This window comes from Barbus barbus (assembly GCF_936440315.1).
Source record: "Barbus barbus genome assembly, chromosome: 3".
In the NCBI taxonomy this organism is placed as follows: Eukaryota; Metazoa; Chordata; class Actinopteri; order Cypriniformes; family Cyprinidae; genus Barbus; species Barbus barbus.
This window is the reverse complement of record NC_136731.1, coordinates 32,698,935-32,722,970: the sequence shown is the minus strand read 5'-3', so window position 1 is coordinate 32,722,970 and position 24,036 is coordinate 32,698,935. Positions and strand designations below refer to the sequence as shown.

At 41.2% G+C, this 24,036-nt stretch overlaps 1 protein-coding gene across 2 annotated transcripts; it reads left to right on the top strand.

The window, feature by feature from the left end:
- The first annotated feature begins 448 nt into the window (after nucleotides 1–448).
- On the top strand, nucleotides 449–23,045 carry LOC306855692 (histone-lysine N-methyltransferase SETD1A-like). Of its 2 annotated transcripts, none has more exons than XM_079394498.1 (21): nucleotides 449–480; nucleotides 1,460–1,604; nucleotides 1,686–1,784; nucleotides 1,870–2,140; nucleotides 3,213–3,337; nucleotides 5,178–5,425; nucleotides 5,514–7,206; nucleotides 8,544–9,536; nucleotides 10,056–10,226; nucleotides 11,267–11,354; nucleotides 11,439–11,602; nucleotides 12,417–12,456; nucleotides 12,615–12,819; nucleotides 12,900–12,952; nucleotides 13,318–14,645; nucleotides 16,819–17,209; nucleotides 17,424–17,602; nucleotides 17,767–17,877; nucleotides 19,366–19,485; nucleotides 19,607–19,744; nucleotides 21,052–23,045. In XM_079394498.1, the coding sequence occupies exons 2-21, from the start codon at nucleotides 1,467–1,469 to the stop codon at nucleotides 21,223–21,225; spliced, it is 6,729 nt and encodes a 2,242-aa protein (XP_079250624.1). In that variant the 5' UTR covers nucleotides 449–480; nucleotides 1,460–1,466; the 3' UTR covers nucleotides 21,226–23,045. The 2 variants fall into 2 exon arrangements, with proteins under 2 accessions (XP_079250624.1, XP_079250623.1); XM_079394497.1 differs by having other exon boundaries at nucleotides 13,315–14,645.
- The last annotated feature ends 991 nt before the right edge of the window (nucleotides 23,046–24,036 follow it).

Here is a 24,036-nt window from a genome sequence, read left to right as displayed (position 1 = left end):
AGCTCGTTTTACTTCCAAATCGGTTGTAACCAGTTGTGAGGAAATTGTTTCTGCGCATAACTCATTTATCTGCACCCTTTTCCTAAATTTGTTATTTTTACTGTTTAATAAAGTAAACATTATTATAAATTTGTCGGACAATTGTTATGCATCTTAACAAAGGTCTTGCTATATTTATGAATAGAAAAGAAACTTTCGATGACATAAAATGAAACGAAAATGCAAATTCGCCATAAAGAAGTCACGCTTTCGTCGGTTAAAAATATATTGAGCTGTTCTGAGAAAAGTAAAGACAAGAAAATGGTTTAATGTGAATTTATATTACAATTTTAATGTTTATGAGCACAAATACCCACAATATATTTTAACGTCATTGGTCAGGTATTGCACAGCAGAGGCCGGGAATTATGTGGAAAGTGCGAGTGCCAATGCTACGGTTAGTATTTCTAATGACTGATGGCGAGCAGGCGAGGCTCTCAGGTTAGTTACGCGGTGGCCGCTTACTGTATTATGTTATTCTTTTTAGTACATTTCATTTTCTGGCGGAATTCAAAGACGTATGCCGCATCGATAGTGCACCGGAATACAAGCGACGCCGTTTTAGACCAGATTTAGTGCTCGTGCTTCAAAACGGAGCTAGATTTTAACTAAGGATTGTGTGTTTTTCTGCGCTGATGCAGGCCTAGCTTTAGCGAGCTAGCGGCTGCCGAAGCGGGCAATAGTCCTCAAGACGCGCGCTCCGTTGTGTGAGTCTTTTGGCACACCATGTTGCAATATTTCTTTTCAGTTTTGCGAATTAGTCTGAATTCGTTTGCTAGAAGTAATTGGCATTTGCCCTGTACTCTACTGTCACATCGTATTGAAGTTGAACTTCAGCTAGCTCGCGCTGAGCAGCTAGCAGCTTCAGTGTTTATGTTAGCTTGTTGTTGTTGCTGCTAGTCGATGTGTCAGATAGCATTTATTATACAAAAACTGCAGTGCTTCTCGTTTATTACTCCGTAAAACACAGTGGGGAGCCGTGCTTTTATTTTCCACGCTTTATTGCGTGTGATGTATGTGACATTTTAAGTTGAATATAGAATATTTTTCTAACTTCAATATAAGGGATGTAAAATCAGCTTGACAGATTGACTACAAAATATTAGCCAGTGTCTTATTAAAGAGGCGACAACACATTACAGCTCCCTAAATGGAGACCTCTTTGTGTGTGTATTTATAAACAAAGGGAAAACTTTAAAAGTGGAGCTGTATATGTCACATTGTTTGCTATTATTGTTTTGATGATTACAGAGTGACATTTTCAAGATTATAGTGTTTGCTGCTCTTTTGCATGTGGACACTGTCAGATTGGTTGCTTGGTGAAGTGAAATGAACTATAAGTGAAAAGCTTTTCTTACTGCGAGTCATTGAGGGCTGTGAGCATCTGCACAACATCTCAATGTGGTCTCTTTCTCTGCAGTGATAGCATGGATCCGGACAGCGGGGCGGACACTCAGCAAACTCTCACTCTGCAATGGAAGAGCTATAAGCTTGTACAAGACCCTGCTCTCCGACGGGTTACTCAGAAAATCTACAGATATGATGGGATTCACTTTAGTGTACAGGTATGGACATACATAATAATACACGAGGACTGCCAAACAGAGCATACTTATGTGAAGTCTGTGTGTTCTGCTTGTTTTTAGGATTCAGGATTCCCGCCTGTGGGGGACTTGCGTGATCCAAGACCCCGCAGAATCTGGTCTAGACACACAGAGCTATCGCTGCCAGTGCCCAAATTTAAGGTATGCCTTTCTTTTTTTATCATTTCTATTTATTATGCTGATTTCTGGTGAGCTCTTTGTGCCATTTTCTTTTTGCTCTTCATAGTTGGATGAGTATTACGTAGGTCCTATACCACTGAAGGAAGTGACATTTGCGAGGTTGAATGATAACATCAAAGAGCCATTCCTGGCAGAGATGTGCGCCAAGTTTGGTGAGGTTGAGGAAATGGAGATTCTGTTTCATCCCAAGACTCGGAAGCACTTGGGCTTGGCCCGTGTCCTCTTCACCAGCACTAGAGGGGCCAAAGACACCGTCAAACACCTGCACAATACTTCTGTTATGGGAAACATTGTCCATGTCCAGCTAGATATCAAAGGTGAGTTTCTCTCTTTATTGTTTTTGATCATTAATTTTCTGAGGTATATACTTTCTACATACACTGCTGTTCAAAAGCTCAGAGTCGATTATTTTTTTGTTTTGGGAAAAAAATGCTTTTATTCAGCAAGGATGCATTCAATTGTCACAGTAAAGACATTTGTAATGTTACAAAATATTTTTATTTCAAATAAATTGTTCTTTTGAACTTTTAATTAATCACATAATTCTGAAAAAAGCCTATCATGGTTTCCACAGAAATATAATGCAGCACAACTGTTTTCAATGTTGCTGATCATTTCAAATGTTTCTTGAGCACCAAAGCAGCATATTACAGTGAAAGATTATGTAACGTTGAAGACTGGAGTAATGGATGCTGAAAATTCGGCTTTGCAATTACAGAAATAAATTGGAAGTATGTCTCACAGTATTAGCCGTATTATTAATCAAATAAATGCTGACTTGGTGATCCTAAGAGACGTCTTTAAATCAGGGGGAAAGACGAGCAATCAGGATTAAATTTCTAATAATGTTTTTTAATTTTGTATGACTTTTGCCTTCATCTAACACTCATTAAAAATTAATCTTTAAAGCCACAAATAACTTAACATTATTAAATGTAATCTTTAGAAAATCTTTAAAGGAGTATCCATTTACGTTATTCATTAGTAGCATTTAAAATGTTTGATTTAAATTTTTAGGTATTTATTATATGTTTATTTAGATAATACAGACTAAAATTGTAATATCTTGAAGAAGGCTGTGTAGCTGAAACGCTTAGATCTTCACTTTCAACTATTTTAATGACTTAGCCCAGTTAATTAAAGGATTTTATCTTTATTATACGAATTTCATATTTACCTTCAAATATCCAAAGAGGTGGCTACATGAAGAGACCAGTGCAGGATTCTCACCTTCTGTTGTTTCTTGCAAAGTAATATCAAAATTCATTTTAGAACAATGATTGTTTATGTCCTTCCATCGTTTAATTTCTTGAAAATATGTAGCATAGTTGCATGATGGAAATAAATCCACCACACTGTAGTTGAATTTATATTGTGTGTGTTTTCTAGGCCAACAGAGAATGAAGTACTATGACTTAATAGTGAGTGGCTCATACACCCCTCAGACAGTGCCGACTGGAGGCAAAGCCCTCACCGAGAAATTTCAGCCCCCAGCCCCGACTCAGCCAGATACGGTGAGTACACAAGCAAACCTTAGTTCAGCCACACTGGAAAGAACACTTTGCTTTCCTATAAGTGTGTGCGGTTACCAGCCAAAGTTTCTTGGCGTCCTAGAAGAGCAATAGCCTTCCATGGATTGAGTTGTCTTGTAGTTTATTCTACACGTCTCAAATACCCTGGTCCTTATTATCTTGACCACAAGTGGACCACAAAATGTCTGAAAGACAAAGAGTCATCAAGCCTCTCAGTGCATTTAGATTTTCCAAATGCAGTTGTGTCTATAGAAGGTGGCTGCTGGCATTGAGACTTTTTTTTTTTTTTTTTTTTTACCTTGTGTACCAGCATTATGTTATTCAGTGACCAATGTGTTTCCCTCATCTGGAGGAGTTTTGGATTGCTTTAAATAATGTTTCCCTCAAGTGATCAATTATGTAGCCACACCCTTGTATTAAAACAATAATAGGGGATTTTATTGGTTATGCTGTAAGACTTTTTTGTCTTGATTTGAGACAAAGGAATTTTAATTGCTGTGTTCCTAAATATTCGGTTTAAATTGGCCAGTCACAAATCAGGGACTTACGTTTTAAGGCCAATTCACACTGCACAGACAAACGCCAACAAACAAGTTGACTGTTGGATTTAGAATTTTATTAAAAATAACTGTCTGGTTCACACTGCCCCAACCAACACCAACAAACTTCGAGTCACAATAAGTCTAATAATCCCGTGTCTACACCGGACGTGACAGTTGTCGCATCGCGCCGCATCCAGTGTAGACCGCGTCACTGATTATAATCAATAGAACCTCTGTTGTATTTTGTTGCGTCGCACCGCGCCGCTCGCGTCTGGTGTTAATCTGATTGGGGATGAAACTGATGATCCTGTAACCACAATCAAAATTTTACTGTTATTAATGTCTTTGCGTGTCATTCTTCGCCTGAAAAAACGAAAGAAGCCGAAGGTAAAGCACGCTTTAAGTGAAATGCGCATCATCATGGAAACGGTTCGTGGCCACGTCAGAGTTTGTTGTGGTTTGTTGGAAAACCCTTTCACACTGCTCAGACATTCCACGACCCAACATACGCCAATTAAGCATGTTCAGTCGGGTGAAAACAAACTCCAACCAACGCCAACAGGGGTAACGCACTGATCCAAGAAAGTCCAACAGACTAGTTTGTTGGAGTTTGTCTGTGCGGTGTGAATTGGCCTTCATATATCTGCGGGTCCTGTTTAGCACAGTATTTACCATATTTTTATTAGAAATGCAACGGTATTAAAAGGATGACGCTGATAAAGATAATTATTTTCATGGCCAATAGCTCATACATATTTAATATTAAAGGCTATACTTAAAAAGAAAAAAATATATTACTAACTATCGTCTATCGGGCTCTGCAAGATTTTTATTTTTTAAAGGAATCACACTGTCTATATTTATTTGATCAGAAATACAGTAAAAGAGTAAAGTTAAATATTACAATTAAAAATAAGTGTTTCCTATTTTAATCTATAAAATGGTACGTTTGAATACATTTTGTGCTCAATATTTGTGGAAACCCCAATTCATTTTTTTTCAGGATTCTTTGAATAGAAATTTCAAAAGCGCAAGTTTTTTGAAAGAGAATTCTTTGTATGGTAATGTAAATGAGCAAATTGCGTTATTTGTGATTAAAGATTCATACAATTTTACACTGATAAAATTTAAGTGATTGTTAAATGATGGCAAAGATCCTAGAAATGTGGAAACTACATATATGCAGTATCAACCAATGCCAAAAAACTGATAATGTTTATAACTAATTATTTTTTATTCTTTGTAATTGTTAGCTGTTATTTGTTTTCTTCTTTTGTTAGTCGTCTGATATCCGGCGGAGGCTCTCCACAGATCAGATGGCAGCTCCTGCTGCGCCTCTGAACTCTGGCAGCACCACCCCTTGTTCTGTGGAGACTGGATTTGGAGACCAGCGCCTAGACACCCCTCCATCCTCACTGGGAGGACCCTATACGCCGGGTTCCTCTGCTTCTTCACAGGGCGGCGGCACCCCTTACACCCCTCGCTCTGGAACCCCTTTCTCCCAAGACTCGGGATACTCTGTGGGCAGGTTGGCTTTCAGATTTACATAAAACCTTGATTAGAAGTTACTTGTTTAAGTTTCTTTAGAGATTTAAGAAAATATCCTTTTCTTTCAGGCACAGTGGCTACAGCAGCACTCAAAGTTATCCCCAGCAGGATATGCTTCCATCTTCCTCCTGCTCCTCTTCAGCAGTCTCCTCATCATCAGGATTCAAGCCCCCTCGCTTTCATGATGACTTACACGCTCCACCTCCGCAAGAACCCTCCGTGTTCCACAGGGGTCGGCCAGGATATCCTCCTTCAGCGCCCTTCAAACCTAATGAGCCTCCCTATCCGTATCCCAGTGTTGGAGGTTCAGGGATGCACATGCCGCTGCATCCACCCATGCCACCTCCAGGGCTTCAGTTTGAGCCGCCACCGCTGTCCGATAGAGACCGAGATAGAGAAAGAGGACACAGGGATCGGGAGAGGGACTCAGGAGGGCGCTATGGAGGTGGGATAAGCTCCCGACGTTCCTCTTACCACTACCAACAGGAAACAAACTCCTCGTCCACATCCAAATCCTACCATTCACATCACTCACATCATGCTGATCGGCGGGAGGACAGGGACGGCAGGGGCTACCGGCGCGACAGCTCAGGCTCCCGCTCGGGAGATCACGGAAGGCATCGGAACCACCATCACTCCCACAACCACCACAGCAGCGGCGGAGGCGGATCGAGCCGGCGGAGGAGCAGTAGAGACCGGGAATGGGAGCGAGACAGAGAGGGAGACTATAACAGCTCTGATCCACGTTACGGAGGCCACTTGAACTCCAGCCACCACTCATCCAATAGCCTCTCGCCTCCCTCTGCCACCTCCGCTTATGGAGGATACTCGTCATCTAAAGACCTGTCCCCCTACGACACACCTTCTTCCTCCCGGCTAGAGCCCTCGCCGGCTTTCCGTCCTCAGCAGGGTGCAGACGAGAGGGGTTTTGGGATGGGAGGAAGCATGGACAATGACTACCGTGCTCATTCTCACACGCCCCTGGCACCTCCACCTCCTCCCCTCCCGCCAGCCTCCGTCATTGCAGCAGCTGTGGCTGAAACCCTCGGCTCTCTTGATTTTGGTCAGGACAGTCCCATCCGAGAAGAACAGTGGACCAAACCCAAATGCTATCCCAGCACCCCGCCCCATCCACCTCGGACACCTCCGACCTCCTCGCCTCCTCACGCCTCAATCCCGTCATCCTCCACCTCCCCATCCTCCACCTCCCTGCCTCACCACCTCCCCTCTTCGACAGCGTCCCTCTCTCCACCTCCTCCACAGCGTGACTCCTCCCCAGAGCCTGACTCCACCAATGAGAGCCTACCGTTCATGCACCACAGCAGCAGCTTGGACTCACGTATTGAGATGTTGCTGAAGGAACAAAAAGCCAAGTTTTCTTTCCTTGCCTCAGATGATGAGGACGATGAGAAGGAGGACAGAGAGAGGGGAAAAGCAGGTGAGAATGCAGACGACGGGGGAAAGAAACTCAGAGAGGAGAACGGTGAAAGGCCCAGTCACAAGAGACAAGGAGAGATGGAGGGAGGCCAACAGAGGAGGAGAGGAGAGAAAGATGGGCGCCGCAGCAGGCCCAAAAGGGAAGGGGTTGGAGTCAGCGAAGGCAGGAAAACACCTCCAGAGGTGGCCTCTTCCACTCCCACCACGCACAGTTTGGTGTCAGAGTCTCTTCAGGGCCAAATGCCACCGCCTCAGGAGGAGCACACAACCTCTGACTCACACAGGGCTCCACACACCCCATCCACCTACAATGGAGAGGCACAGGTGAGGCCTACTGGTTACATGTTATTATTCACCTTATTTTTAAAATAAGACTAGGTGCTATCATTTGTAATTGGAATGTGCAAATCTGCTTGTTACTTCTGGTGTCATGGGCCACCAATTCCAGGTCCAGGCACTATCGGATCCCAAAAAGAACACACCAAACGGTGCATATATTTAATCATGTTTTGTTGCAGTACTATCAAAAATCACAATTATAATCTCTGTACTGAATACCAGAGTGATTCCTTGTTTATCACTTGTTGGTGTCTGAGACATTGTTAACCTGGAGACTGTAATGTATGCCAGAAGTTTTAAAAAGCTGAACTTAAATGTTTGACATAGATGACATGTGTGCTTATAAATGACTGTTGAAATAGTATTCTCACTTGATACGAAGTAAAGGCTTGGAAACAGTAACAACAATCTAAAACGTCAAGACTCAACCAGCACACAGTGGCTAGTTAATCATTAGTCTCGGTCATTCACAATAAAAAGCTGACTTCTGCATTGAAAATTAAGGTGAATATATTAGTGCTAAATTTAAAAATGCTCTGAGATGTTCATGTCCTGAGACTCATTATTCATTTCTGTGGCAATGCTCAGTAACAAACTGTAAGGGAGGCATTGCATCCTTTTTTTAAAACTGATGTGCCTATTTATTTTTCTATTATAACTATGCACTATTATTATATGGTTAGTTGTATTTATTTGTATTAGCTTTGTTTTTCCTGCCATTCATGACCCTGCCAGAACAGACTGTGACCCATTATTGGTAATAAAAATGTTCATTTTTGATATAAAACAGTATTATGTGCATAAGTAGCTTCATAACTTCCTTAAAAGGGTTAGTTTACCCACAATATCAAAATATGATTATCTATCTGTCTATCTATATCTTGACTAAATAAATAATTTACTAACTTTCATATGGTTCCAAGCCCATAAGACTTTCATTTAACTTTGAAACAAATAAAGATACTTTCAATGAAATCCAGTCCACTCAAGCTTGATATTTAAATATCTTTATTTGCGTTCCAAAGACAAACCATTTTCTTATGGTTTTGGAATGCATGAGGGTGAGTAAATGATGCAGGAATTTTTATTTTTGGTGAACTATCACAGTTGAAGTCGCTTTTTATTTTTATAAATTTGGCTAATTCTGACATGACGTAAATGCTTCTGCTATTTTTCATGCTCTGGTAGGATTTGGCCTGCTCCTTTCTGTGGTGTGAGAGTATTATTTCTCAGTTTCGGTGCACCACTATATTTGTTTATATATAGAAACCCCCCCCCAAGTGTGTGTTTCACATGTAATCTTCACACAATCTTCTCTCCAGCCTTCTCCTCACTCCTCTGGGGAGGATATGGAAATATCCGATGAAGATGACAACACCATCACCACAGTGACCCCCCATCCCGCTGCTTCTTCATCCTCCTCACCGGCCACCACTTCGCAATCTGCCCTCCCCTCCCAAACCCCAGACCCCTCTGCGAGTCCCGCCCCGGACACCAGCCAGCACTTCAGCGCCACCATGCCACCTCCTCCCATCCCGTCTTACCCTCCCCACCTCCCACCCCTACCTCTGCCTGGCTTCTCCCTGCAGCCCCCGCCACCCCCTGGCATACCACCTCCGCTTCCTCACATGGAGCTGCACCCAGAGTACCCTCCTCCGCTGCCACATCACATGTACGACTACGCCAGCTCCATGGAGCTCATGAGCCAGTACTGCGGAGGAGCACCCATGTCATTCCAGATGCAGACACACATGCTCAGTCGCCTCCACCAGATGCGAATGGCCTCCTCCAACAGCTCTTCGGCACCCCCTGCAGAAGTCACGCCTGCCTCTGAATATCCCCCATCATTTCACCTCCATTCAATACCCCCTCCGCCGCACCACCCACACCACCCATACATGGACCAAGATGGGAATGTTGCCACTCACTATGACCAGGACCACCGCTACATCCCTCCTCACTTACCATACGCCTACCCGGACCCTCACGCCACACAGCTTCCACACCATCACACCATCCCACCTCCCCACAGCCCCTGGCCGCCTCACTTGCTGCCCCAGCAGTTTCCTTCCCACTATCCTCCACCTGGCTTCAGCACAGTGCCTGGCATAGATGGAGAGCTGTACGGAGCAGCAGGTGACCAGATGGCCATAATGGGCCACAACCCCTATGAGGCCGTAGTGCAGCAGGTACTGGCAGCTTTGATTGAGGAGATGAAGAACATCATGCAGAGGGACCTGAACCGCAAGATGGTGGAGAACGTTGCCTTTGGCACCTTTGACGAGTGGTGGGACCGCAAGGAACAGAAAGCCAAGGTAACATCTGAGAGTTTTCTAGATGTGACCATGGACCACAAAACTAGTCATAAGGGTCAAGTTTTTGAAATTTAAAAATTTAAAATTCACCTGAAAGCTGAAAATCACCTGAAAGCTGAATAAATAAGTGTTCCATTGATGTGTTAGAATAGGACAATATTTGGCCAAGATGCAGCTATTTGAAAATCTGGAATCTGGTGCAAAAAAATCTAAATATTGAGAAAATCGCCTTTAAAGTTGTCCAAATGAAGTCCTTGAAGCAATGCATATTACTAATCAAAAATTAAGTTTTGAATATATTTTTACGGTAGGAAGTTTACAAAATATCTTCATGGAACATGATCTTTACTTAATATCCTAATGATTTTTGGCATAAAAGAAAAAACGATAATTTTGACCCATACAATGTATCATTGGCTATTGCTACAAATATACCTGTGCTACTTAGGGTCACACATGTTGTTTTTTTTAATGACCTTCAGTGTTCATGAACTGTACCTCTTGCTCTCATTTTCTCAGCCATTCCAGACAGCCATGCGGGGAGTTGCAGTGGTACGAGAGGAAGACAAGAAGGACGAGAAGACCAGCAACCGACCTCGGGAGCCACTCATGTCTCTGGTAGACTGGGCCAAGAGTGGAGGCATGGAGGGTTTCTCCCTGCGGGGAGCCTTGTGTTTGCCTTCTTTTAAGGTGCTTGACGTTATTTACCACCTATTAAATGTTTAAAAACAATTTTTGACGTTCATGTATGGTTATCACATTTCACCCCCTAGTGACCATCACATGGAGCTTTCAAATTGGTTGTGAAGCTCCGGGAATTTTTACTCTTTATGAGTTGATCTAACAGCCTGACCCACAGCAGAAATATGAATGTTGGGGTTTTGTCTAATACACAAACTCAAACACACGTAAAGCTGTCTTTGGGTGCTTTCACACCTGCCTCATTTAGTTTGGTTGAATCGCACTAGAGTTCGTTTTCCCTCTTGGTGCGGTTCGTTTGGGCAGGTGAGAAAGCAGCAATTGCACTCGGGTGTGCACCAAAAGCGGACCAAACAAGCGTACCGAGATCTCCTTGAAGAGGTGGTCTCGGCACGCTTTCAAACGAACCCTGGAGCGGTTTGTTTGTGGTGAGAACGCGATCCAACCTCAAACAGACCCAACTGCAAAAAGAACTGCGCATTTTTGGACTAAACCAGCTGCCGTAGTCAGCTGTGCTGTGCATTATGGGATGAGGAAGTGTTTGTTGACAGTTTGCAGTTTAGCATGGCAGGTCGCAGACAAACTTGGGGTTGTGAGGAGGTGCGGAGCTTCATAGAAATTTGTAATAATAATGTAGTAGCAGTGTGCTGTGTGCTGCATTTTACTCCTGTCTTTGTTTACTTCCGGAAGCACCGTTGGAATTTTCCCGCACGCTCTTTCTGACCAATCGAAAAGCAGTTTAGGGAATGCGTTCAAAGACACATCTAGCCAACAAGTGAAGTGTATGTTGTCATGTGACTGCATTTTGGTTCGTTTCAGCTGGTTCGGACCAGAGCAAACAGTGTGGTGTGAAAAGGAACCAAAACAGCTAAAAATAGCATCAAAATAAAAGTTTGGTTGACCTTGAAGAAATTACAACAGAAATTGAAATATTTTCAGTTAATTGCATTGATAAGACTGACACACTTTATTACCATGATTTGAAATAACCTTGTGAAAATGATGTTACTAATTAGGAATATGTTGTTCAGGTGAAGAGGAAGGAGCCTCAGGAACTTGTGGAGGGTGGTGAGCTGAAGAGAGCCAGGCCTTCCACTCCACCCGATGAGGAAGATGAGGGTATGTCTCTAATGCTATGGTTTAGAGCTGGATTAATGACATTACCGTAAATTCTAATTGCTGTCTTCTCTGTTTCTCTCTCAGACTCATATCAGGGCAAATCTGCCGACCCTGCTGCAGGAAGAACAGAAGAGAGGCGTGTGGCAGACAGAAGAGCAGCCAGGAGAAGAAGCAGAGCAAAGGCACGCAAACCATATGACCTGGACAGTGAGGGAGAAGAAACATCAGATGGTTCCTCCTCGGAGAAGGTTGGTTTATTTACCATTATGTCTCTTTTTTGTGTGTCTGTGTAGTAGTGGGCATGGGCTGTTTGGGAGCATCCCATTAGTATCCCATCCATTGCAGCTCAAGCCTCACATGGCCTGCACAAGAACTTGAATTTAAACTTGCATAAAATTTTTAAAAAAAGCTCTTCTAATATTTATATTTTACCTTTCACTTTATTTGTCAACAACAACCAATTTTTAATAGTTTTACCTAGTTTTAGTTAACGATACGAGCGCTGTTTAAAATGTTGACTTGATAACTTAACCGAACAACCTTTTAACTTTAACAATTTATCTGTTCTGAATTAAAAAAGAAGAAAAATTATATATAAATTGAATATCGTATTTATAAAGTTTAAATTCTAATTTTTCCATAATAAATCTTACACACAAATGCATAACATGCATGGCAATTAGGTGAGTCTTTATCTACAAATTTAAATATTTAAATGTTCATTTAAATATTGACAAAATATAAAATGTCATCAATATTAAATGTAAAAGATTTTTTTTCTCCCTTTAAACTTGTCACGATACCATGTGTGATGCCTGTGAAGGCAAAAGTCTATCGAGGTCAATATTTGTGTGGAGTGTTGCCATTCTAAGATTTGGTTTTGAAAATATGAAAAAAAAATTTTTTTTGAAGAATGTTATACTTAGTTGTTGTTTCATTGAATAATAACTAGATGGCAGCATTTCTTTTTTTCTTCAAATGCTGTGAGGAAATTCTCAACTTTCAGCAGATGAGTTCAAACATGTTATTGCAACTGATGATTCCTCATTGTTTTATATTTAGGAGGAGGATGAAGACAGTGACAAAGTGGATGAGTCAGAAGGTATGCAGCTTACGTCTTTTGCCTTTTGTACTGTTCTCATTCATTTGGGCTCTTATTGCTAAGTGCACATTATTTTAGGCTTTTATGTGTCTATCCAATCATATCTTGTGGGTCTATGTTGCTATCTAACTCTTTTCTCGATTTTTCTTGCTTCTCAGATGAAGCCCTTAGCGCAGACAGTGATGACGAAAGCATTTCTTCCTCCACTTCTGAGAGCTCATCAACATCATCCTCAGCATCGTCCTCTTCCTCCGATGAAGATGAAGAGGATGGTGAACAGGCCGCTGAGAGTGAATCATTGGACACAATGGACGAGTCTACGATGGACAGCGTGGCAGCTATAGATGCAGAAAAGGATGATGGGTACGTCCCTTTTTGACTGCTACTGAGAAGAAAGTTGTCTCTTCACGGATACATTGACATGCATTGTCTGTTTCTTACAGGGACAAAGCAAGTCTTGACCAATCATCAGCGACTGCTGCAGAGGTCAAACAAGGTCAGTTAAAGATCACTTTTTACAAAAACAAACAAAAAAAGAAGGTATAGTCTGCCTAAAAATGAAAATTGTTTACTCACCCTCATGTCGAAACAAACCTGTTTATCCTTGTTATGCTGAACACAAAAGATATTTTGAACCAAACAGTTTAGTTTTGCATTGAATTCCATTGTATTTTTTTGTCCATGTAATGGAAGTCAATATTTGGTTGGTGTCATTCTTCAGAATATCTTCTTTTGTGTTCCACAGAACAAAGTTAGTCATACAGGTTTCTAACCTCAGTTAATTCAGTTAGAGTAACTGAATTTACAGAATTCAGTGGGCTGTCCTGTTAACAAGTTTATTCTTTCTTTCACTACCAGAAGAAGAGAAAACGGCTACAGCTGTGCCTCCATCTTCTCCGTATCCCCGTCCTCCTTCACCCATTCTCCTCCTTCCCCCACTCAAGAAACGGCGCAAGACTGTTTCTTTCTCAATGGAAGAGAGCGAGGTCAAGCCCTCCATTCTGTCCCCTTCTGCTCCCTCTCCATCTCCCACTCCTGTCTCACAAGCTACAGATATTCCTACTTCCTCTTCTCCTGTAAGCACGCCCACAGCAGGTGCCCCAGCCGCCTCCTCCAAGCCCACCCCGATGCTCCTTCCGTTTGCTTCTCGTCCCAGCGAGAGTAACGCCCTGACCTCCCCTGCTTCCCCTTCCGCCGTTCTTACCGTCCCTCCACCGGTGCGTTCCCTGCGGCCAGATGAGCCCAAAAAGAGTCCAGGTCTCCCTCCATCCCCACAAACTCCCACTGCCAAAAACTCCTCCAAACGTGGCAAAGACTCTCCCAGAACGCCTCCGGCACCCGTCTGCCTCACTGTCCAGAACCTTCCGCTGGACCACGCCTCCTTGGTCAAAGTGGCCTACGAGGACCCCGTCCCTACTCCAACCACGCAGAAGGGTCGTGCACGTGGTCGCCCTCGGACACTCAGCCAGTCGGCTTCTGGCCCTCACCTGCATCCCGCTCTGGAAGAAGAGGAGGAGGATGAAGAGGAGCTGGAGCAGCGGCTGAAACTCAGGGAGCAGCTGGGAGTGTCCAGCCTGCTGCAGCTAGCCTCTGCCCCCAAGCCTGACCTGTCTGTGCTGGCTGATGTGGCGCTGAAGATGGACCCAGAGGCAGATATCGACTCGGAAGAAACCGAGACCTCCGATGAGGCAGAGGAGCACAAGCTGGAGGAAGAAGAGGGAGACTTCTTCGCCCCGCACCCACGCCAACCACTCCCGGATCCAGAGGGGCTGTTCATCCTGCAGGAGCACAACTATTCTAAAACTCCTGCTCCTCCGCACCTCACGTCTCCACAAAAGAGGACAAAACAGGACCCCACAGTCCTACTCCCTGCCGACCTCAACCAGCACGGTGTTCAGGAAGCCCCCGAAGAGGTCATCGGGGATGCTCTAGCCGCAAGAGGAGAGGCTCCAGAGCTATACGGGGACCTTTCCGGGATGGGCCTGCTGTGCGATGCCAGGGGCACGGCTGAGACCAAGACCCTCGGCCCACCGCACAAGAGGAGAGGATCGATTAGCAAAGAGATGGAAGAGAGGGGGAAAGGGAAGAGCAAGAAGAGAAGTAGGAAGGACAAAGAAAATGAGGAAATGCAAATCTCTAAGAAACAGAAGGAGAAACAGATCAAGAAACAGAGGAAACGGAAGTTAGAGGTTTGTGCGTCTGGTTCTCATTAAATGACTTGTTGCGAGAGAATTCAGCCTTAAGCATCATTTAGAGTAATTGTGGTATGGGGATTTTGTGAGAAATTTCTACTAACAAGCTAATACTTCTCAACATGTAGTGATAAAGCATGAACAAAGTGACGGTGGTTGTCATTGTGTTGCATTTATTCCCAGTAGAACAGAGACAAAAATATAGTCCAGTGGGGTGACTATAGAATTTTCTTACTGATTGTGATTGTCATTTGAAAGATTCATTTATAATTTAGTTTTTTTTTTCAAACTCCCATGACTGATCGTTTATAAATGCCTTTTTAAAAAATGAGCAATTTCATTTAACACTTTCACTCAAATAGATATTCTCATATATTCTCCCTCCTATATATATATATATATATATATATATATATATATATATATGTGTTATATGATATAAGATGAGGGGAACCGACCTACCAGAATGTTTAAGATGTCTCACTAATTAAAACCCCTGATTCATCAGCTTCTTAGTTTGTTGAATAGTAAGGCATCTAAAGCTTTTTGGGTGGTGGGTCCCAAGGGCTATAGTTGAGAAACACTGATATGAGATACACACTAGTGTTCAAACATTTAGGGTCAGTAAGATTTTGTTTTAAAACAAATCTCTCCCTGTGTGATCAAAATTACTAATATTGTGAAATCTTACAATTTAAAGTAACGGCTTTCTACTTCAATATATTTTCAAATGTATTTTATTTCTGTAATTTCAAAGCCAAATTTTTAGCAGCCCTTACAGCCTTCAGTGGCTACGTGTACATGCAACCAAATAATCTGTTAGTAATCTAATTGATGGCTTAATTGGACTGAAATGTCTTCATGTAAACACGTGAATCGATCCAATTGAGTTCAATCTGAATGAAATTGCGATTGGGATGGGTGGTGTAGAAGTTTTCTAATTCCTTCGAGAGGACATGTAAATACTTGGATCAGATGGAAACTAAAACTGGAAAGCACTGTGCATGTGTAATGACGTAGAATTGCCATAATGATGAATGACACATGGAACGAGCTGTTGTTATTGTAGAATGAAGTGTCATAAATAACTGTTATGTTATTCTAAAATTCTCCTTCCTCTCATCATCTGTGGTGCAGAACAACTTCCCATCAGTCCTCACTTCATACTCTCATGCACAGATGGCTTGTGTTGGCAACAGTGGGTGGTTTTACTGCTTGGTAAATATAAGCAGCACGGCACTAAGCTTCATGTGCTCGTCGTCTCCTAATTAGGACCTAAAAACTCGATCTCTTTGCTTAGTGTTTGTGTAAACACTGCATTTGGATATATCAATCAGAATGATTTCATTTTGACTGAAACATAAAAAGTGTCCATGTAAACAGCCAGTGTCACATGATCCTTCAAAAATCATGCTAAAATACTGATTTAGCGTTAAATAAACATTTCACATTATTATCAGTGTTGAAAACACTTGTGCTGTTTAATATTTATGTGGAAACGGTGATACAATTTTTTCAGGATTCTTTGATTATTAATAAAAAAAAAATTATAGTTCAATAACATGTAACATTGTAAATGTCTTGACCGTCAAACAATTTAGTGCATCCTTGTAGTATTAGTAGTATAGTAGTATTAATTTCTTTAAAAAAAAAAAAACTTACTCACCCAAACATCTGAACAGTAGTGTAATGCCCCTTAAATGTAATTGTGTTTTGTTAGTTGCTTTTAATGTAACTATTTTTTTTTAAATTGTTGCTTGACTAATTTTCAGCTTAAATCACTTGAAGCTTGGTTTCAAGTGGCATCCCTAGCATTGGTCTCTTTATGAGAATCTTTGCAACATGTTATATGATTTGTGTATGTATAATATATATTTTCTCAGTGGTCTATATCCTAGTTCAGTGGCACTTTGCATTATTTATAGAGCACTGTTGCAACAATTTTAACGTGCAGGGATGTTTCAGGCTGTTGCGATATAACAGTTTACCCTACAAACCCACAGAACTTCAACTGCTTTCAACAGTTCTGCATTGTTGGGTAATATGGTTGTTTGCAAAAGAGTGTCAGATTGTCCCACAATGTGGTCTGCTTTTTGTGCACATTTTGTTTGTTCATTTGTCTGTTTCCTAACATTTTCCTACCATAATCCATTTTTCTACCTATTGTCAGGAATATGAAGAAGACGTGGATGTGGAACAGTTGGAGTCTGGTGAGCTTTCCAGCTCCAGCTCTGACTCCGGAGACTCTGACTTTGGTCTGGAGAGATCGCTGGATTTTGAAAAGGAAGAGGTTCGAAAGAGCGAACGACTTTTCCTGCAGGAAGCTGGCTTGACCCCCTCGACTCTGCGACGGCCCAAACACATGCCCACCCCAGCTCCCATACCACGGCCCTCTTACAAGAACCGTAGTGAGTTTGAGCAGATGACCATCCTGTATGACATCTGGAACACTGGCCTTGACCAGGAGGATATGAGGCTCCTGAAGAGCACCTACGAAAAACTGTTGCAAGATGATCACGGTACCGACTGGCTCAACGACACACACTGGGTCCCCCATACCAATATCCTTACAGCTGCCTAAGAATGAAAATGCAGTTTATACAAACAAACATGTGCTTTTATTAGTGATACAGAAGCCAACAGAATTATCAGTAACACAACACCAAATTTAAAGAGTCAACAAGTTTAAGAGAGTAAAAAGCTTAATTTACATATTGATGCTGCTTTCTAAGTACATTTTTCCCAAGTTTTGCTCCCTTAACCTCTTGCCTGCACTCACCAACATCCCCAACCCCCGGCGGAAGAAGAAGACCGCAGATGGGCAGCTAAGAGAGCATGTCACAGGCTGTGCTCGTAGTGAAGGCTATTATGCCATCAGCCGCAAGGAGAAAGATGTCTACCTTGAGCTGGACCAGCCAGTGACTGTGCAGGAAGCTGGGGAATATGATACCTCAGTAGGTTCACTTTAGGTTTTAATAACTCAAATGTGTGTTTTATGTATGTACTACTGTAGTTGTGTTACTGAAATTAAGTTACTTTGTTTAGCATGAACATGGCAGACAGTTTGAGTCAGTAGTTTGTATCTATCTGAGCATCTTTCTGTCTGTCTCTGTCATAGGGCTCGAACCGTCTGCTCTCTGAAAGGCGCTCTGAGCAGCGGCGTCTCCTCAGCGCTATTGGAACTCCAGCAGTGATGGACTCAGACCTGTTGAAACTGAACCAGCTGAAGGTAAAGATCTTCAGTTCATTGACTTAACCGTGACCTTAATCAGTGTAGTAATTCATAGCATTCTATTCAGTGTGTAATGTAAGTGCAATGCCCGTGTAGTGGATGGCATCTGTGGGCACAATGACCAGCAGGGATCATTGTCATTGTGCTCTTTGTAGTGTAATTCACTACACTTAGTTCCCCCTCAAATAGCTCTGTAAAGTCTATTGACTCCTGTGTCAGTGACCCTGTCTGGCTGAGCCTTATCAGGTTTTAGTTGTTTGATATGGTTTGATAAGATCTTTGAATTTAAGTTCATGTATTCAAAGTTAAAAGGTGTTCCTTTTAAAAGCAGTTCTTCTTTGGACCTCCTTAATTGCATGTTCTTTGAGTAAAGAATGAAAGAATGCACTCCATATGTTTGGAAAGGGCAGACATATGTCTGGTTGGTTTATTACACAGCAGATGTGGAGGTACTTTACACAAAGGCTTCCCTATGGGCCTTTTATGTTAATATTTTTCACTTTAAAGCCAGATTTTAATCAGTGAACTGGATGTACAGACTTTCTGCTGTAAAAAAGCATTTGACAGTCCATTTATCTCAGTTATAACCTGTGTGTTTGGAGCGGTTACTAGGAGGAATTGTTAAAACTCTGTTTTGGAAAAATGTGTATAGAACAATGTTTAGACAGATTGGAATGCTCTAGCCTGGGGATTTCTGGGGTGTTAATCAGTATTTAGTCTGTTATCACACTCATGTCATTCCAGTAAAATCAGTCAGTAATATTTTGTTTCTTAAATTTTATTCACCAAGGAAGCATTTAATTGATCATAAGTGACAGTAAAGACATTTATAATGTTATAAAGTAATTATATATATTAAAAAAAAGCTGTTATTTTGAACTTATTCAGCTTATTCATTTATTTGGACTCTATTCATAGAATCCAGAAAACAATATCTGAATAAAAATATTAAGCAGCAACTGTTTTCAACATTGATAATAATAAGAAATATTTCTTGAGCAGCAAATTGGCATATTAACCATGACTGATTTCTGAAGTATCATGTGACAATGAAGTCTGCAGTAATGACTGCTGACAATTTGTCATCATGGGGATGCATTATATTCTAAAATATATTAAAATGGAAAACCATCTTTTTAAATTACAATATTTTAATACTACTGTTTTTGACTGTATTTAAAAAAATATATATATCTGCCTTGGTGAGCAAAAGAGACTTCCAAAAACATTCCAAAATCTTGCTGACCCAAAACTTTAGAAAAGTAGTGTAAAAGAGGAAAAGATGAAAAGGTGCGTGCATAATCCAAAATTAAAGACATGCATTTGTCTTATTTAGAATTTAATTGCTAGCATATTAGCATAATTTGTTTATTCATTCTGTTTATGGACCAATTTGGGGTTTAATGTTCAGAGTATTCTTGCACTTACATGGTCAATCCTGTATGTGTTTACATGTCTTCATGCTTGTAATTCATCTGCCTGCAGTTCCGTAAGAAGCAGCTGAGGTTTGGCCGCAGCCGTATCCATGAATGGGGCCTGTTTGCCATGGAATCCATTGCTGCAGATGAGATGGTCATTGAGTATGTGGGACAGAGTATCAGACAGGTAAGCATCGAGCTGACAGCTATTAAGTGATCTCTACTAGGAAGTGAGTTTGGTTCCTCTTGAGGAACACATACTTGTTGATTCGTTGGTGGTAATTTTGTGTTTGTTGCTCCATTTGTAGATGGTTGCTGATAATCGGGAGAAGCGATATGCCCAAGAAGGCATCGGGAGCAGCTACCTATTCCGTGTCGATCATGACACGATCATTGACGCCACCAAGTGTGGCAACTTGGCTCGGTTTATTAACCATTGCTGCACGGTAAGTACCGTCCTAGTGACACATACGTATCCATATATCTCAAATACCACATGACGCCTGATAAACATATTGCTGCCACTCCCAATGTCAATAACTGCCACATTTATATATAAAACCACCATCAGTATTGCATTAAACTGAGGGAGGATAGTCATGTTGACCAAGGTTATGCAAGGATAGGATTTTTTTTTTTTTTTTTTTTTTTTTAGTTCAAGTTTTCATTTGCCTTGGAAGAAAAAAAACTTATGTATTCTAATAAGGTTATGATACCAATTTTAATATAAAATTGAAACATTATTCAAGACAAGTAAACAGCCCCTAATAAAATAAGAACAAATAAGCATGTCACAAGCAATAAAGCAAATAAATACAATAGAACAAAGAGACAAATTAAATAAACAGTTAAGGCCATTGCACACTGAGTCAGAATTTTTCGCATGCGTTTTTTCATATTCGTCATCCTTTCTTATCAAAAATGCATGCTACGGATGCGAAAACGCAGAAAATCAAACTTGATCCGAATTTTTTTATGACGGACGAAAGTTTCGGAGGCAGTGTGTAAAACTGATTGACACAACGTGAGGTCGTATTTATTTTTCAACGTACGAAAATTTCGGACTCCGTGTGCAATGACCTTTACACTTTATTTTAAGGTGTTCTTGTTACAGTGTGATTATACATTTAAGTACTGAGTAATATTAATTAACTGCATGTACTTACTATATGGTTAGGATTAGGGTTACTTGCATGTAATTATACATAATTGTTATTATTATAGTAAGTACATGTACCATGTGTAAAAAGGACACCTTAAAATAAAGTGTTACCAAATAATCAGTGCTTTAAGGCTTTCAGGTAGGTCTTAGACTTCGGGCCAGACAATTCTCTCAACTGTCCCGAATGTCTTTCACACTTTCCCCGGGCAATCGGATACTCATTATTGTCAAATCCGGTTATGAATGTCAGTGTTTACGGATGGTCTTTCAGATCTGCAGATTTTTGTCTATTTGATGGGCTTCCCTGCAGCTGCAGGATTTGCTAGTTTATTGCTGATAAGACATGGATAATGTTAATGATATAAAAGCCAAAAAGGCATGTGTTCTTCCTCCCAGCTGCGAATGGAATTTGTGTTTGCACAATAGTGATAATCCCCTCCAGCAACAGCAAATGATCTCACATAGAGCTATGCTGAACACAAACATAAAGGAAACATCTAAATTTTCCAACACTCCTACTGGAGGGAATGTAATTCAAGAAACCCGTACTTGTTCTGCATCTTATTCATGATTTTGCATCCTCTCTCACAGCCCAATTGCTACGCCAAAGTGATCACCATCGAGTCCCAGAAGAAGATAGTCATATACTCCAAGCAGCCTATCGGTGTGAACGAGGAGATCACGTATGATTACAAGTTCCCCATTGAAGAGAACAAAATCCCATGTCTGTGTGGCACAGAGAACTGCAGAGGAACCCTCAACTAAAAGTGTCCTAGACCTTCCCCCGATACATGACTTGCCAATTAAATTTCCTGGCCCACAAGTTACTCTTCTCTGCACACAACAATGTAGGTAGTGTATGATGGGAGACTCTTTGAAAAGCTTCTATACAGACACGGATATGTCGGGATGTTTAATCAGATGTTTGGCCCAGAGGGATCTCAGCACTGCCGCAACACCTCCAGTTCCACCTGTAAAGTTGTTTTTTTCTTCTTTCTCCTGACCTGGCCCTCAATTTCGTTCCTCCTGTTACAGCTGTGTTTGGTGGTGTTGTTTTGCCAAGGTCTATGCTTTGAAGTTGTTCAGCAAATGCACACACACATATTCCGCTCACTTATGCACAACGTCTGACAGTGGCAAACACCTTTAAAGTGCTGGGTCTTTTTTCAAAGGGCAACTTTTAAAGACCTACCGAAAAACTTAAGACTTTAAGATTTAAGACTTCACCCCTGTCGTGAGAGAGAGATATAATTTTATTTCATTATTTATTGTCCCTGTTCTGAGCACTGTTCGCTCATGTCGTTTATTTAGGTCAGATCTGTTGCTGTACATTCTTCAGATTATCTGCATAGTTTCACCACATTTTTTTAAAATATGAAGCCGTTTTGGCGCACATTCTTTCGAAATTTCCTCAAAGTTCAACCGATCTTAATCAAATATGTCTCCTTTTCCAGCCTGATGTACTGGTATTCAAAAATGGTCTAGTATTGTAAGTTGTTACATTGTACATTTACTTTATTTTTCACAAATTAGTTGTTACAATGCCAGTACACTGTAAAAAATAATCATTATCATGTACCTGCCATCATTTTAATTCACCCCTTACATGAAGTGATATCCCTTTCATTCATAGTTTTTAGCAATACGAGAAGAACAGGACAGATAAGGTCGTCTTTTTGGCGTACTGAAATGTATGCACACTGATATTTTAGCAAAAGGATGGCAGTATGCATTGTTTTCTTTTGGCATTGATATTATTGTAGACCACTGAAGAACTGTGGGCATATGTTTTGAATCGGGCATATGTTTTGAGACACAGCGCACTAACTCCTCTGCTAAGGAGAATATATCGGAAAATATCTATTTCCTCATAACTCATTTACTAACAGTCGCAAGATCCAAAATTGGGTATGCATATCTATATATTTCGCCACAAAATGAAAGTCCCAATTCCTCTGAGAGATGTGCATGTGAAGAGATTCACTAGAACAGGTGGTCATGTCCGTTCCTTCTGTTCTGTCCTTTCATATTACTGGTCGTCTCTCTCTCTCTCTCTCTCTCTCTCTCTCTCTCTCACTCTCTCTCTCTCTCTCTCTCTCTCTCTCTCTCTCTCTCTCTCTCTCTCTCTCTCTTTGCTCCGCTCTGCCGTAAATTGACATGTTGACATGACATTACTTTGTTTTTCCCCCTTTTTTTCCACACTTTGTCAGTGGGCCTTGCCAGCATTTCTGTTCCTTTGAGAGGAAAACCTGTAAAATATGTAGATTTACTGCAGTCTTTCAGTAAAAACTGATCCACAGAAGTGTAACCATAAAAAAACAAAAATTACAAAGTTAAAAAGAATTACATGTAAATATTGTAGAGGTGTTTGTTTCTCGTAGAAACACACTGGTTCTAGTCTGTATATATGTTCATCCTTTTCCTACTTCCCATTGCAAGAAAATAATTGTACATACCTATCATTCAGTTATTTGTTTTGTTGTTTTTTTCCTTTTAATTTGATTTGAAGTTTTAATATTATTTGCAATATTTCTCTTGTATTAATGCGTTGGACCCTTTATTAATGGTGCATTAAAATATTTTTAAAAAAATAATCCTGCTCAGTTTTTTTCTTCCCCCAATTCAATGGGGGGGGGTTGTAGCCTAATGGTTAGAGAGTCGGACTCGTAATCCAAAGTTTGCGGGTTCGAGTCTCGGGCTGGCAGGGACTGTAGGTGGGGGGAGTGAGGTGGGTATAGCGCTCTCTCCACCCTCAGTACCACGACTGAGGTGCCCTTGAGCAAACTGCCCAACTGCTCCTCGGGCGCCGCAGCATAAATGGCTGCCCACTGTGTGTGTGTGCACTTTGGATGGGTTGGCCGTACCATCGCTGCACCCCTTAAAATAGAGGTATTTAGACTTGACTGCTGCTGTACATTTATAGTTACACAAGCTTACCCATCAAGCTTTATTACATTCAGACATGAGCACTGCTGTTGCTCCTGCTGCATAGAAACCAGAAAAAATAAGCGTTTCTAAGGCCTTTTCTAGCCTAAAGGGAAAGTTTTAGTTTTAATTTTTTTTACTTGCCTTGGCAAGATTACCTAATATTGACACAGCTGATAATTACAGACTATAGCTGACTATTATTTTCTTTCACAATCCAATTAATTACATCACCCCACTGAGAGAAAACACAACAGCATTGGAATGCAATCTCTTGGCATGATCCACTTTAATGTAACAGTCACTGCTCTGTTGTCCATGTCAGTATTTTCCCTATGCATTGTCTGTTTTGGCTTTCAGTCTCATGGCTCCTGGCCAGCATTCCAGTGGGATTTAGGATGTGCATTATCTCTCTTGCTGTTGAAAGAGGCAATAGAAGATAAAGCATTGATAGTGAGTAGCATTTCTAAACTGTCTTCAGATTTTTGTAGATTTGGGCTATTGTTGCAAATAATAGACTCTAAATATACTGTAGGTGTTTAAGATGGATATGTTTGTAATTTTATTTATGGATGCAAAGTTATTCTATGTTGATCCACTAAGGCAGTATCAATAACTTCTCTCTTCCTCTCTGTTAAATGTGAGGCGGAA

What these genes read in the sequence shown, in the direction of transcription:
- LOC306855692 (XM_079394497.1), top strand. Translation starts at nt 1,467, where the DNA reads ATGGATCCGGACAGCGGGGCGGACACTCAGCAAACTCTCACTCTGCAA. An exon ending in GGATTCACTTTAGTGTACAG is followed by an intron (nt 1,605 to 1,685) that starts GTATGGACATAC and finishes GCTTGTTTTTAG; the next exon opens with GATTCAGGATTCCCGCCTGT. An exon ending in TTATTAACCATTGCTGCACG is followed by an intron (nt 19,745 to 21,051) that starts GTAAGTACCGTC and finishes CCTCTCTCACAG; the next exon opens with CCCAATTGCTACGCCAAAGT.